The sequence below is a fragment of the Archocentrus centrarchus genome, unplaced genomic scaffold (genome assembly GCF_007364275.1).
Source record: "Archocentrus centrarchus isolate MPI-CPG fArcCen1 unplaced genomic scaffold, fArcCen1 scaffold_33_ctg1, whole genome shotgun sequence".
NCBI lineage: Eukaryota > Metazoa > Chordata > Actinopteri > Cichliformes > Cichlidae > Archocentrus > Archocentrus centrarchus.
Window position 1 is genome coordinate 3,731,467 of NW_022060261.1, and position 15,504 is coordinate 3,746,970.

Below are 15,504 nucleotides of genomic sequence, written 5' to 3' on the forward strand. Positions count from 1 at the left end.
TGCTGCTTTCTAAACACTGGAAGCAGATTTTGTCCTCAGCTGTACTTCAAACCATTTATTTTTAAATAAACCCACCAACATATATGACGTCTATTTATATGATGCTGCTGCAGATGCTCTGCAGTAAATGGGTCACAGATGATGAGTTTTTTTTTATCTCTTTAAATGTCAGTCCTGTGACACGACGATACAGCTGCACACCTGCACATGTCTTAATGTTATTAATAAACTGCAGTCACATGACTTCCTCTCTCATTAGTCTTAAAGCAGCAGGCACACAGAGACATCCTAATCTTCCAAAAACTAGACAAGGAAATGAAGGCCTGTTTGATACATGTCACTGCGCACAGTTCACGCTGAAATAATTCAGGCTTTTCATCCTGATAATCAGCTTTTATTCTTTGAATGAAACCTTGTGGTTTTCTCCGGATTTCCTCCATCACTGCAGACTCACACAGACACGGACTGATGCATCAGCGGGTAAAAGGCAGGCCTCAAAACGAAGCCACTCTCAGTCAGACTGTGTTTAAAGCTGCTGAGAGAGTTTCCTCTCACCGATGCGCCGCACACATCCACATCTCTGCATCGAGATCTTTGTGTGAGAGATGAGTTGGTGCAACAGATCAGGCTTCCTCTTCCTCTTTCTCTCAGTCACAAACACCAGGGCGACCCACAGCCTTGGCAGGCAATTACCCCCCCCCCTTTTTTTTTGTTCTGTTTTTTTGTTTTTGTTTTGTTTTTTCTGTTTTAAGTCTGAATCATTTATTGTTTTACTTTTTTATTTTTTTGCTGACACTTTGGAGACCAGTTCACAGGAAATAAATAGAATATTTTCTGATTGTCTAGCACTTGACTTGAGTTTAGGGTCGTCACTGATGGCGACCTCAGAGGGTTAAACTCACCCAAACTGCACCCAGGTTCTCAGTCTTGTGATTTATGACACCTCACCTGCGTACTTATTATATAACAACCATCCACATGCCATTTAGAGATGAACATTTTTTTTAAACATTTCTTAGCCTACATCTCTCTGCACCACCAGGCTGTTTGTAGGCAGCCTGGTGGTGCAGTGGTTAGTAGTGTTACCTCACAGAGCAAAGGTCATGGGTTTGACTCCACCGCCTGGCTGGGACCTTCCTGTGTGGAGTTTACATTCGGTCAATACATTATTTATTTTTTTTAAGTGCTCAATCAAATGCCATTTATTAAAAAAATGATCAGTAAGATCATGTTTGGGTGTTGAAATAAAGAAGAAAGAGGCATGGGTGTATTGAATGCATGGGCTTGTTTATTAGTTTTTACAGGGGTCAGAATGGGTGCGACCTGGAAAAGAATCACCTGGAACTGAATTTTTCTTTGTGTTCGGTGGTCAGCTGACCTGTGCTGCTCCTCTTTGTGGATTTATCCATCTGAATTTAATGAGATAAATGTTACCTGAGCTTTCAGCGCTGATTTCCAGCCTCCAGGCACCACAAAGGAAATATTAAAGGTAGAATTCATTGAGTCAGTCTAATCAGCATCATCACCAATGTCTGCTTGATGCAGCTGGCCATGAACAGCACAGCTGCTCTGCACCAGTTCAACATACTAAACTTCACTGCTGCAACTAATCAGTTTATCCTGCATTAAACTGCCTCAGCGTTTTCATGAAACCTTTAAATAATTCAGAAGGATTACACTTCAGCCTGTTCTGTAAGACATTTCACAGTGTGAAAAAAAATATTTCTGCGAATATGATAAATATCTAATCAAACAATTAATGAGGGCATCACAAGAAAGCTTTAAATTTCCAGTTCATAAAATGTGACTGAGCATCCTTGGCTTTAAAAATAAAATCTCTCTCTCCTGTTCTGACTTTCTTCCATCTTTCTCCATCTCTGACAGTGTCCCACATTAGTTTTGTTTTCTCTCCCTGGCACAACAGCTTTGCATTAGTTAGCAGACACATTCTGCAACAAACTGCACAGAAACAGTACTGCTTTATTTTACATGTGCACCATGATCGCATTACAGGGATGGGAAGGAAAAAAGGATGTGTTAAAGGTATAAGCAGACACTGCAGAGACCCCCACCAGTGTCAGCACTGTGATGAATTGTCCTGGATGCAGACCTAAAGATTCATCCATGAGTTCACACAGGAGAGAAACTCTACATCTGTAACCAACATCAGGAAACTTTCAGGACATCCAACATATTAAAGATTCATCATCTGAGAGTTTACTCTGGAGAGAGAGACCGTCCCTGCAGCTGTGAGAAAGCTTTCCTGATACTTAAAAAAACACCAGCTCATAATATTATAGGGACTTCACCTCACAATATATAAATAATATATAATACATATACATAAAACCCAATATAGAATTTAATTCAATCTGTCTCTGCAAAATAAATCATATAAAATTACAACTGCAACAGTACTGTTATGGGAATGAATTTAAAGTCCATCAGTGCATCCACAGTGGAGAGAAACTCAGTTTTCACACGTCTGCAGTGAGCTGATTATTACAGAGGAGCATTGATTAGTAACACTGGTTAGTAAAGTAGGCCAGAAGGATGGTGTAGCATGTATATTTTTCCAACTTGCTGCAGTTAATTTGAGGAGTGATTCTGGAAACCAGCCCTGGTCAGCGGTCAGTCTCCACTCTCTGATGTGGTCTTATGTCATGGGTTTGATAGTTCCTGTGCTCAAACAGCCACTCCGTGTACAAAGACTTTCATTTCGTCTTGTGGTGCATGGTGAGCTTATCTACACAGGCCTGCAGGTTATAGTGTCTAACAATTGTTCCACCAAAATATAATATGGAAAAGTATGGAGTAATGATAGGCGAATCACGCTGTTCACTTCACTTGCTAGCCAAATTAGAAGCAGCTATGAAGCTGTACTGAACTGGGAGTCTCAGTTCTGTCTGCTGGGACAAGTTTAAAATTAACAGAGAGGTCTGCAGGTCATCAAAAGCTCCCCTCATCTTTAAGAGAGCCTGCGTGGTGTACTGGTGGTCTGATGGCAAACAAGATGATATCATCAGCATAGAAATGCACACTGAAGATCTGAAAAATACGAGGACTGGACTGAGCTTCAGGACTGCAAAAGGGGACAGGAAGTGATGCAACGACCTGAATATTTCAAGGATCAATTGATTTAGTATACATGTTTTTGGAGGGGGTGGAGTTTCGCCTATGCAGCTCTATCCATTGACGATATCACAGGACTGCCTCATCCTCAGGAGGTGCGGTCACCCCCCACGGCATGCTGGGTAAATAGTGTGCCAGCCACTCCCCCCAGCTGCTCCTGGGCTGCTCCCCTGTCTCTACTCCTTCTCTTTTCACTTCCCATCCTCCCACCACCCAGTCCAGTTCCTCTTTGCCACCACCCACCTCCTCTCTCTCCTCCCTCAGAATCACACTGTAGCGCTTTTTGGATACTCCTTCTCCACCCCTGCTACTCAGTCTATCCATCCCCCGATGTTGCCCAACTGCTCTTCTACTGCCATCCTCTTTGTAGACTTGGCACTCCTCCATCACATCCCTCCATCCCTCTATCTCCTCCTCTCTGCTTAAGAGACGGTACAAGGTCTTCTTATATACTCCTCGCTCTTCTCTCCCACTTTTTTCACTTTCATCCTCCCTTATCGCTCCTCCACCTGTGGGCTTCAGAGCAACAAGCAGTCTTTCTTCCCCTTCTCCTTCCCCTCTCTCATCTCTATTTTCCCTCTCCATACCTTCTCCTGCCTCTCTGTGGACAAACAGAACAGAGCGATAAAGCGCCATTACTCCTCCGCCTCCCACTTCCTTCCCTTCGACCCTGTTGTACGTTAACAGCATCATTCCTTCACTGGTTCCTCTCCTAGCTGCTAACTTCATACATAGCGGCTTGTATATCCTCCTGTACCAGATGACCATATTAGCTACAGTTGCCAGTATAGACGCTGCCAATGCCAGGCAGAGTAGCAGGCAGCCTGCGAACAGCCAAATGCAGAACACACCAGCAGGTCTGACAGAGCTAACTTTCTCATGTTGCTGGACATCACTGGCCACCCTGAAAGGGATGGACATGGCGGCTGCTGTCCCAGTGGTGGTGACTGCATCAAACGTTGTGTTTGCCTCCGTGGTGGTGGCCGCCTTGTATGTTGTGGTTGCCTCAGTGGTGGTCCCTGTTGTGGTTGCCCTAGTGGTGGTGACCGCCTCATATGCTGTGGCTGCCTCAGTGGTGGTCCCTGTTGTGGTTGCCTTAGTGGTGGTGACCTCCTCATATGCTGTGGTTGCCTCAGCGGTGGTGCTTCTGACTGTGTGCAGTGTTGGTTTTGTTGAAGGTGTAGTTAAAGGAACAGATGTGGTTGTTTCAGCAGGTATTGATTGACTTTCGGTCAAACGTCTGGCGGTAGAAACAGTAGGAAGAGTGATAAACTTGTGAAACCTTGCTGTTGCTACCTCTGTGTTTGAGTAGTCCGACCATTCAATGAGACTGGTGAATGTTTTGGACCAGGACCATGTGACTACTCGGTCATACATGGTGTATAACTGTGTAAGTGCTGTGTAAGCAGGAGGAGAATAAGTAGCAGTTGGGACAGGAGCAGGAACAGCAGTTGTGGTATAATAATATTTCGTAGAGTATTTAGTCGCTGGTTGGTCGAAATCTCCAGTTGGACCCGGTACTGAACACAGATCAGATTCTTCCAGTGTTATTACAGGTGTACCCTTGAGCTGCTGGGGAGAGTCACACACCTGAGGACAGAAATACCATCGAAAAACTGTTCAGGTAGAGTTTTAATTTTTCTAATATCCACCAGGTTACTGATGACCTGATCAGAGTCACATTTACATCTTTATATGGAAATCTTCTAAGAGAAGAACAGTAAGACCAAAATGTGAGATGGAGACTTGATTTCAAAGGTAACATTTTCTAGTTCCAGAAACTATGTATAGTAACCTTGATAACCTGAACCCTGAGTGGTTTGCTAGTGACTTGGTGGATGTTAAAAGGTTGACAGCAGCTATTCAGAACCAAAAATGGCCACCCTCTTCCTGTTCTTCTGTTTTTCATTTCTGTTTGTGGTACTTACCACACTTTCTGCATCAGCCTTGATATCAGGGCCATCCCGCACATAGACATTGAATTCATAGTCTTCGAGGTACCTGCGCAGGTAACTAAGGGAACAGGAGCATGCCCAGGGATTGGCTGAGAGGTAGAGGTATGGTACTTCCTCCTTTTGGCTAAACCAGTTATCGGGCATCACGCTGATCTGAAATGGAACAGAAACTTTTAGACTTGTAGAAACCAACAGCTGGTTGTACCATCAGTACAAATGTGCTCTTTGGTGTGTGTTCCCCACCTTGTTGTTCTCAAGGAAGAGGGTTTCTATGGCTCGGAGGGGGTGAAGCATGAGATCAGGAAGCACCCTGATGTGATTGGATGTCAGGTCCAGGATCTAGAGGGTTGGATGGAAACACAAATTTGTCCAGAATCATCAAAGTTTCTTTAGAGGAAAAAAGTCCAAAAATCGCCTTTCCCATTCTGATGCTCAGTTTGAACTTCAGCAGGTTGTTTTGACCATGTCTACATACCTAAATGCATTGAGTTAGGGTTAGCAGGTGAGCAGGTATATGTGAGGCTTATTGATGACTTATTGGTGACTATCGGGTTTTTCTATGAGACTGTCCTGAATGGAAAGGAGCCAAGACTGAGCTGGATTGGAAAATGAATAAACTGAAATACTCCAGGACCAGTTTGCTGTGCTTCATTGTGACTTCTTCAGTGTTACCAGTTGTGTTTCTCACTACTTTTATCTGAGCATCCCAACCTTACATTATCTGCAGTATAATAAGGTGCCCTCACAACAGATATTTTTATTTTTGATGTAGCCCTATTTTCTTGCATCTTTCTCTCCATGTAGGCTTATTAAAAACATGCTAGCGCACTCGCCTCCAGCTTGGTTAGTCCAGAGAAGGTGTGGTCCCTCAGAGAGCTGATGGCGTTGTTTTCCAGGTAGAGTTCAGTCAGATAAGGACAGGCGGAGAAGGAGCCGTCAGAGAGGGTAGTCAGATGGTTTGAGCCCAGCCTGAGAACGCTGAGGGTGGGGAGGATCGGACTAGCGCTTGGAGTCACCGCTGGAACCTGGAAAATGAAACATCATTTTGTACTAGCATCCGAATAACTCTTCATTTACAATTTGTGACTAGCGTGCAGACAGACGGACACCTTGTTGCCTGTGAGGTCGATCTCATAGATCTCTGCGAAGACCTGGAAGGAGGACCAGGACAGACTGGAGAACAGGTTTTTGGGAAACAACAGGACCTAAAGATAGACAGAAAGTATGGAAGCATTTAGTGCTGTGGTAGTTCCCGGTAAGCTGTTATCGCTCTTAAACAGGAAATTTGTGTCTCCGCTTTGGTCCCCTCCTGTCAGTCAAACACTCGATCCACTCAGCGTTGCTGTTAAATACTTACATTTGCTTATTTCCCTCCTTGTACTGTAATAAAGAACGCTCAGTTGTTTAAGTGTGTGGCTGTAATCTTTGTAGTGTGAACTGCTCATTCTGCTTTCATCTCACAGTGTGTGTGTTCAGTGACACTCAAACAGACACGAAGATTTAAGTGCTTTAAACTAACACATGCATGAAGTGAGCATTTAAGCTCTTAAACCAGCGTCTATGTGGAATATATTCTACTGTTCTCTTACATTATTCAATTTATTTGTGCTTCTGCCTTTTTCTATTCACTTTCAATTCAATTCAATTTCAATTCAATTCAATTTTATTTCTATAGCGCCAAATCACAACAAACTGTCGCCTCAAGGCGCTTTGTATTGTGGGTAAAGACCCTACAATAATAGAGGGGAGGCACTTAATGTTCATTTATTATTATTACAATGTTTCTAGTTTCATGTCTTTTTTACTTTTTGCATATCAAACTGATTTCTCTGCAGGCGTCAGTGAAATTAACAACTTCCAACCAACTGCAATACAAAAGCAACCTGAAGGTTTTTGGTTCATATAATTCACACAGTTCACATCATATGTTTATAACTCACTGATAAAAATACCACCTGAACTGTCTCAGATTTTAAGTGGTTTCAGTCTGAAGCCATCACTGTGCTCACATTTCTCTGATGTCTTAATAATGTTTTTTTTTTTTAAATTAAGAAACAAAACTATAAACATCATTTCTGATTACACACATTTTACTTCTGAATTGAGTTTTTGCTCCACACTTGACTCCATGTGGTTCAGGGTGTTACCTTTTTCGTGGGTTCGATTCCCTCTGGGATGTCGCTGAAGCCGGCTGCAGTGCAGTTCTCCCTCGGCCGGTTGTCCTTGTCCTGGTCACTGAGGCAACCAGCCACTGCTGCTCCCGTGGAAACGCAGGACAGGAGGAGGAGGAGGAGGAGGAGGAAGAGCTGCATCTTCACTGAGACTCTCAGAGACTGATGGTGTGTCTCAGGCTCAGAGAAGACACTGAGAAAGTGAAGGAGGAGATGCTTGGCAGAGCCGGAAGTGTGCACTTCCTGTGTGTGTGTGTGTGTGTGGTTTGACTGGCAGCTGCTGCAGCAGGAAGTGTGATATCTCTTCAGTTGGCAGGCTGTGTGTGTGTGTGTTTTCTCACCAGCTTCTTCGCTCTGCGTTTTCATCATGTTTACTTGAATGTTCAGACTTCCTGCTGTCGCGGTCCACAGAGTCGATAATGATGTTCAGAAGCAGCCTAACGGCAGAGCTGCAGGCACTGACGCACGAGTCACTGCAGTGAATCTACTGAGTCATGATGGCTCTTTGTCCATTACACACTCATGTGAGGGAAAAAACATCATTTGTTACATTTGAAGTGTCTTACATGATAAACTGAAGCACTGTGGTTAAACATGGAGCAGAGGCGGCTCTGCTAAATGAGCCGAAGCACGGTGTGAGTACATAGACCTTCATCTTAGCAGAGCAGAAAGTTTCCAAAGACACAATGGTTAATGTTCACATGGTCAAAAAAGGTGACTGAGCAGCACAAAACCAGAAATACTAAGAAAAAGCTGTTTTTGTGTGTTTGTGTCCATCAGCATGATTGTGGATCTGATGTATTTCAGTAGGAAGCAGGCTGGGAGTAGAGCCACTGCTCCTGGGTGTTGAGAGGAGCCAGTTAAGGTGTCTGGGCATCTGGTCGGGGTGCCTCCCCTCTGAGGCTTTCTGGCCATGAGCAGTAAACCCAGAACCTGCTAGAGAGATGACATATCTCATCTGGCCTATGTTGGGATCCCTCAGGAGGAACTGGAGCCTGAGGAGAAGGACGTCTGCAGTACTGTGAAGCCTGCTGCCACCATGACTTGACAACGGATGGATGGATGGATGGATGGATGCAGATATGTTGTGCAGAATCTTTAACAGGGACATGTCACCCTGGCAAACGAGAAAATGGAGGTTTGAAGGCAGGGTAACCCTACCAACAACTCTTAGACACAAATGCTTAATTTATATGAGTCAAAGAAGCAGCCAGTGGAAACACCATTTCCAACATTTCTACCTATGAGGCTGCATCAACCTTATAAAGTACTTTCTTACTACAAGCCTCAGTCACCCATTCACACACACACACACACACACACACACACACACACACTGATGGATGCATCAGAGGAAAATACAAGATAGTTTTACAGGTAGGTGGTCTACAAGATTCACTTGGCCCCCTCGGCTCTCTGCTTCTTCAGCAGGTTCTCCTGCAGGTGGACCTTAGCAGTCCCAGATTTTGTCCAGGAACAGGTGCTGGAAGGAGTCGACCTTCTTGGCCCGGTGGACGAGGACAGCACAGACGCCGATGTTCTCATGAAGATAAGTTAGGGAGGTTCATGTCCAAGAACTCAGGAGACTCAAACGCCATAAACTGCAGCTCCTCTTTCTCTGCATCACTGTGGGGTCTTTATCTTTCAGTATAAAACACACTGAGGTGAATGTTGTGGTGATTTGGTGCATTGATGCCCACTTGAGGCTCCAGCAGTGAGTCAGCTCTCAGCTTCACAGAACAACTAGACTTTTATATAACTCACCTGATTAGACACCATTAAAGTGTAGCTGCTAGATTCTTTAGTGTATTTATTCGACAGCCACCTTTGAAAGTACCTGAACGCACCATCAGAACCACCTCTTTGTAATGTGACAGCTGTAACTGGATACTGTGGGGTTAAAAAAAGCAGAATCCAGGGATTCTCAGGTTGGTGCTGCAGCTATAAGGAGGTGCTGAGTGGGCGATGGCTTTGACTTCAGTTTGAATGAAAATCTCACTGCTATCCTGATGCTCTTTATCAGCTGCCATTTATATATATGGATGCATTCATGCTGCATTACAAAAAAGTAAAAATTTACATTTTGCAGCTCTTTATGTTTGTGATCTTTGAACAAAGGAGCACTGCCTAAGTTTCAGAAGGGTTATCATTTCCAATCTACAGGTGCTGACCATAAAATTAGAATATCATGAAAATGTTGATTTATTTCAGTAATTCCATTCAAAAAGTGAAACTTGTATATTATATTCATTCATTACACAAAGACTGATATATTTCAAATGTTTATTTCTTTTAATTTTGATGATTATAACTGACAACTAATGAAAACCCCAAATTCAGTATCTCAGAAAATTAGAATATTACTTAAGGCCAATACAAAAAAAGGGTTTTTAGAAATGTTGACCAACTGAAAAGTATGAACATGAAAAGTATGAGCATGTACTGCACTCAATACTTAGTTGGGGCTCCTTTTGCCTGGATTACTGCAGCAATGCAGCGTGGCATGGAGTCGATCAGTCTTTGGCACTGCTCAGGTGTTATGAGAGCCCAGGTTGCTCTGATAGTGGCCTTCAGCTCTTCTGAATTGTTGGCTCTGGCGTATCACATCTTCCTCTTCACAATAGCCCATAGATTTTCTATGGGGTTAAAGGTCAGGCGAGTTTGCTGGCCAATTAAGAGCAGGGATACCATAGTCCTTAAAGCAGGTACTGGTAGCTTTGGCACTGTGTGCAGGTGCCAAGTCCTGTTGTAAAATGAAATCTGCATCTCCATAAAGTTGGTCAGCAGCAGGAAGCATGAAGTGCTCTAAAACTTCCTGGTAGACGGCTGCGATGACCTTGGACCTCAGAAAACACAGTGGACCAACAGCAGCAGATGACATGGCACCCCAAACCATCACTGACTGTGGAAACTTTCCACTGGACCTCAGCCAGCATGGACTCTGTGCCTCTCCTCTCTTCCTCCAGACTCTGGGACCTTGATTTCCAAAGGAAATGCAACATTGACTTTGATCAGAGAACATAACTTTGGAGCACTCAGCAGCAGTCCAGTCCTTTTAGTCCAGGCGAGACGCTTCTGACGCCGTCTCTGTTCAAGAGTGGCTCGACACGAGGACTGCGACAGCTGAAACCATGTCTGCATACGTCTGTGCGTGGTAGTTCTTGAAGCTCTGACTCCAGCTGCAGTCCACTCTTTGTGAATCTCCCCACATTTTTAAATGGCTTTTGTTCCACAATCCTCTCCAGGGTGCAGTTATCCCTGTTGTTGGACACTTTTTTCTACCACATCTTTTCCTTCCCTTCACCTCTCTATTAATGTGCTTGGACACAGAGTGTAATGAATGAATATAATATACAAGTTTCACTTTTTGAATGGAATTCCTGAAATAAATCAACTTTTTCATGATACTCTAATTTTATGACCAGCACCTGTAATTCTCATTTAAAGGAAGCCTCCAGCACTAAAATAAAACCCATCTGTCAGCATCTGTATGTCAAAATTTCAACTACCTCAAACTTTAAAGTTAGTTCCTCAATTTTGAGTTCTTTTCTCAGAAGTCTCAGAATATTACCCAAAGACTTGTTTTGTTTTTCCTTTTTAAAGTGGTATAAATAAGCTTCCATATAATTTTCTGTTTCAGCAATCTCCAAAGTGTGGTCTGTGGCCCCTTAGTAGTACTGCAGACGGGCATTTGTGTTCATTTTAATTTTGGCAGTTAATTTAAATGCCACTAAAGCCTTACATTTCTAGACAAAAATGTCACAGTTGTTTATTTTTAAACAGTTTCTAAGTCCTGAGCTCATCTCATCTCTCACTGCTGTAAAGCTGTGAGTGGGAAATCCACTCAGAGGAGGAAACGCGTGGCCTTGGGCTCATTTAGGTGGGCAGAAGATTTTCAGACCTTAAAATGGGCTGCAGGAGTCTGAAGTTTGAAAGCAGCTGCTCAAACTGAATCTTTTATTTTATTCTGCCCTCTCATGATACTTACCTCAAATGCCAGTTTGGAGGCGCCTTAACACCTGGATTGGACACCAACTCCACCTGCAGCAGCTACAACAGCAAATGCCTTCAAAGCAGTTATTTAAATTATCATAAGATATGGGCCAGAGGGGATCGTTTTGAACCAAATGTTTTAAATAAATTTAGCTTGTAACACTTCTGTACACAGCAGGCCCATGTTTTCACAAACTTCTATTAACAGCCAGGGGAGTCGCCCCCTGCAGGCCACTAAAAAGTATTCAGATTTAAGGCACTGTGCCTTCAGACCTGGAAACTGCTCCCATCCTTGATATTTTTAATTTTGAGTGCACTGACCCCTCTCAGCCACCGTAGTATCCTGTACGAATGAAGATACAAACAGGAAGTGAGTCTTGTTTTGAATCTTGGAGACAGTTTATTGCCATCATGTTGTCTGCAGGTAGAGCCTGAGATTGGTTCCTGATACAAACAAAAACAACAAAAGACAACCCAACACAGGAAAAAAAAACCCCAAAAACAAACAAAAAAAACAACCGAGGGGCTCTGAGCCAATAGGAAGAAGGCCACACCATGATGTCATCATGTCCATCCGTGTTCCAGAGTCCTGAAGCGACACTGCACTGTGATGTCACAGATTCTGAGGTTGTGATTGGAGCAGAGGTGCAGGGAACGGGCGCAGCCTGTCAGTGAGGGGAGTTCTAGAATGTTCTGGAATTCTGCTGAGTCATGGCTGCCATGGCAACACCCCCTCAAGCCCCCCTCTCCACCTCCAAAAATAACAAAACTAAACAAATAAGAAATAACTAAAATCAGCTTTATGACGTAAAACAAACTTTAAAGTGTGATTCTAAATTAACCCATAGAGCACACACACACGGACGCCCAACACATACACAGATGTCCAACATACACACACACAGACGCCCAACATACACACACACACTCAACAGTTTGCGTGAGGGCAGCGAAACTCCCTTTAGCAGCATCCACAAGAACCAAATATTAATGACACGTATAACTTTAGGATAATTATATTAATAAGTGATGATGACTGATGACATCATAACGCAAAGGTCAAACATGGAGGATGGTTAAAATACTCAGTACATGATGCAAGTGATACACAGGAAAAACAAACAGCCAATCAGAGGCCCAAACTGGAAATTAAAAAGAAAAACATAAAAAAAAATAAAATAATTTCCCATCAGGCCCGGCGGTGGCAGCAGGTTTAGAGATTGTCCTATGATTGGTCAATTCCAGATATTTTGCTGACGCCATGCTTCTCGGGCTAATCACAATCATTTCTTCTGTTTTCGTCATCATCATCATCATGGCGACGTGTCCCTCCTGCAGCAGGAAGGAGCGCTTCCATTGGTTGGTTCTAACCTTTTTATGAAAAAGCCTTAAAAAAGTCACGGAGCTCAGAGACACTCCACTTGTTATCTCCCACAATTCTGTGGTGCCACCACCTCTCCTAGCTCCTCCTGGCAGTAAACTCATCTTCATTCAGGTCGATTAAAAAGCACTGGGGGGGCCGCATTCGCTGTGACGCGGGAAGCTGGAAATGTGTTTCCTGTCTTACAGATGTGCAGTGAACACAACACGGACAAAAATATGGGTGTGAATGTCACGTTTGAAAAAAAGATGTTAAATGCAACATCAAACAGGTGGAAGCCACAATTTCCAGGACCCTGACGTGCGAGGAAGGCAGTAGTGAATTTTCCTCTCCCCCTTGAAGTGGACATAAAGTAAAAAGTGTCAGATCCTTACAGCAGGAATCTCCTATCACACCCGACTCACTGTAGTGTCTGTTACTGCTTCAAAAAAACAAAAAGCTTACTGTACTTCACGTTCTTCTTTCTTCTTACCACAAAACCTTCCGCTTCTCACTACATTTCCCAGAATTCCTCACTCAACCAGCCCTACATAAACTATAACCCATCCCTTCATGATTATGTCTCTAAGTAAATCCCACATCTCATCTTGTGTTACACATCACTTGCATTTCCCACGATTGCCAGAGACAGTGAACTCACCGTCAGAACGTTTCAGGTGTTTAAAAACAGATTCGAGAAACACTTCAAATATACACACACAGCTCTTTAAAAAACAACGTCTGACAGGTAAAACAGCACCTCCTCCTCTTCCTCTCTGCGCCTCCTCCCTCTCAGGGGCCCACTGCGCTCCCCGGTCTCACCCCCAACTTCTGCAAAAGCCCCGTAACTGTGAGCAGAAACGATGACGTCACCATTGGCACTAACTGTTTATGCACTGATGCTTTCATGCTCACTAGGAGGCGCCAAAGAGCCACTTTCTTTGGTTTGTAGCACTCAACAGTGCTGCATTCAAGCTGCACGGGAGAGGGTGTAAATACGAGTTTCAAGCTTTAAGGAAACAAAAACAGCTCACAGGTGATCAATGTGACGGGAAAAAGGTTCAGCTGCATTTTATTCGTTCACATAGTTAAGTAGGGAGGTCATTTCAATCATGTTTTACTCAACTCTAAATCAATATTCAAGTTGTTAAACTGTATAAAGTTTATCTACATCTTAATTTTATAAGTATGAGCAGTCTAGCCAGTATGTGTGTGTGTGTGTGGGGGGGGGTGGTTTAAGCTCAAGTCAAAATCTGTCTATAAGCTGTGTTTCGTGAATAATTAGCTCTTGATCGCCTTTTGGAAACTGTTTCTGACTGAATTCATAATCAGTTTCATGGAGACTAGGTGAAGCATGTTTAACAGGTCGTAATTCCCATTATTCCCATGGAACTTGAATGCAGCGTAGGCTAGGCTAAGCTCCCAGTTTCACCTGCTAGCACTAAAATCTAAAAAAACTGAGCTAACTCAGAAACACCACCCTGCTAACTGACGTACTTCATCTTTACAAACACAACCAGCTTCACCAGCAGACACGTCGGCTTTAAGGCACCTCGTCACCCGCGGCGGAGCGACGCCCGAACGTCAGCGGTCGGTGAAATAAAGAAAGAAGCTAAATCGTTACATGACAAAAGTCTGAGAGCTCGACAAACTCAAATAAAACAAATTAAATTTCACTTTCTGCACAACAGTGTTGCTAACAGCTCACCTGTGCTAACCTAAAAGCTTAACACACACACACACACATACACACACACACACACACACACACACAAAGCAGGACAGAGGATACAAGGTGTGTCAATGTGCTCAAACAAACACACACACACACACACACACACACACACAGCCAACTCTCTACAGCATCAGGATTGCCCTGTGTCCCAATCAGCCAATCAGGAGCCTCCATGTGCCGGAGGTCAGAGGTCAGATCGGCGTCTCCTTGTTGTTGTTTTTGAGGTCCGGTGCGCTGAACTGCCGCCTCATCCTGGGCGGAGTGTTGAAGTTCCACGGCCCCGGTGGCGGAGCAATGCCCAGTAGCATGTCAGCAGGAAGGGGCGGGGCCCCGGAGCGCGGCAGGCTGTGGTAGTTGGGGTAAGGTCCAGGCTGGAATGGTGCATTGTGGGGGTTGTAGTAGGGATGGTGGTGGTACTGATGGTGCTGGCGTTGATTAAAATGGAAGCCTCCGTCTCTGTCTCTGTCTCTGTCCCTCCCTCCTCCTCCTCCTCCTCCTCCTCCTCCTCTGCCTCCGCCTCCTCCTCTCTCCCCCCCCGGCCCAGGTGAAAACCCCCTCCTCTGCCTCGGTCGGCCCTGGTGACCGCCGTTGCCGAACTGCTGGTCACTGTCGTAGCTCTCGTTGCCCTGTGGTGAGCTGTCCAGGGAGTTGCGGCGGTAGCGGCGCTGCTGGTTTTGGTTGCTGCCCTGGTTGTGGTAGTGGAAGCTGCCCTGGTTACCTTGGTTACGCTGTTGCCAGGCACGTTGAGGGCTTGGGGTGCGCATGCGAGGGGGCTGAGCTGGGAAAGGGAGGGGCAAGAGAGCAGGTGGCTGACCCTGTGGGGGAGGCGGAGGTGAGGGAGAACCTTTAGCCTCCCCTCCACCTCCTCCATTCTCCTTCTGTTCTCCGCCATCGCTCCCTCCTCCACCTTCGAACAGACCCAGAGCCTGCAGTGCGGCGCTGGCGGGTCCCCAGGACAGTCGGTGGGCGGGGTTACTCTTGAAGGGGAACTTGAGCTTGCACTCCTGGGGAGGGATGAAGCGGCCTGTTCCTGGGAGGTGAATGGGTACGACGGGGGTGTTCTGACCTGTAAGAAGTGCGGAGCAAGATCAGGGTGAGAGCACAGACTGTATATAAAAGATGGATGCCACCATCATAAGCGATGGACCATCACATAAT

The 15,504-nt window shown here is 44.7% G+C and overlaps 2 protein-coding genes across 4 annotated transcripts in view; both read right to left on the bottom strand.

Annotated features, from left to right (window-relative positions):
- Positions 1 to 1,285: 1,285 nt before the first annotated feature.
- Positions 1,286 to 7,399, bottom strand: gp1ba (glycoprotein Ib platelet subunit alpha). Its single transcript, XM_030724234.1, has 6 exons — positions 7,235 to 7,399; positions 6,197 to 6,292; positions 5,921 to 6,112; positions 5,331 to 5,426; positions 5,061 to 5,240; positions 1,286 to 4,722 (listed from the first exon to the last, which is right to left on the bottom strand). The coding sequence occupies exons 1-6, from the start codon at positions 7,397 to 7,399 to the stop codon at positions 3,202 to 3,204; spliced, it is 2,250 nt and encodes a 749-aa protein (XP_030580094.1). The 3' UTR covers positions 1,286 to 3,201.
- Positions 7,400 to 8,558: 1,159 nt separating this feature from the next.
- Positions 8,559 to 15,504, bottom strand: part of LOC115776557 (kinesin-like protein KIF1C) — a 28,694-nt gene continuing 21,748 nt past the window's right edge. Inside the window, exons 27-28 of one of the 3 annotated variants that reach the window (XR_004019475.1) lie at positions 14,429 to 15,412; positions 8,559 to 8,595 (exon numbers count right to left, since the gene is read on the bottom strand). Coding sequence is in view for 2 of the 3 variants with exons in the window: in XM_030724276.1 (XP_030580136.1) it covers positions 14,538 to 15,412 (875 nt within the window). In the remaining variant the exon portion in view is untranslated. Of the gene's footprint in view, positions 8,596 to 11,645; positions 15,413 to 15,504 lie in introns of those variants that run through there. The other 2 variants (XM_030724276.1, XM_030724274.1) reach the window with 2 other exon arrangements.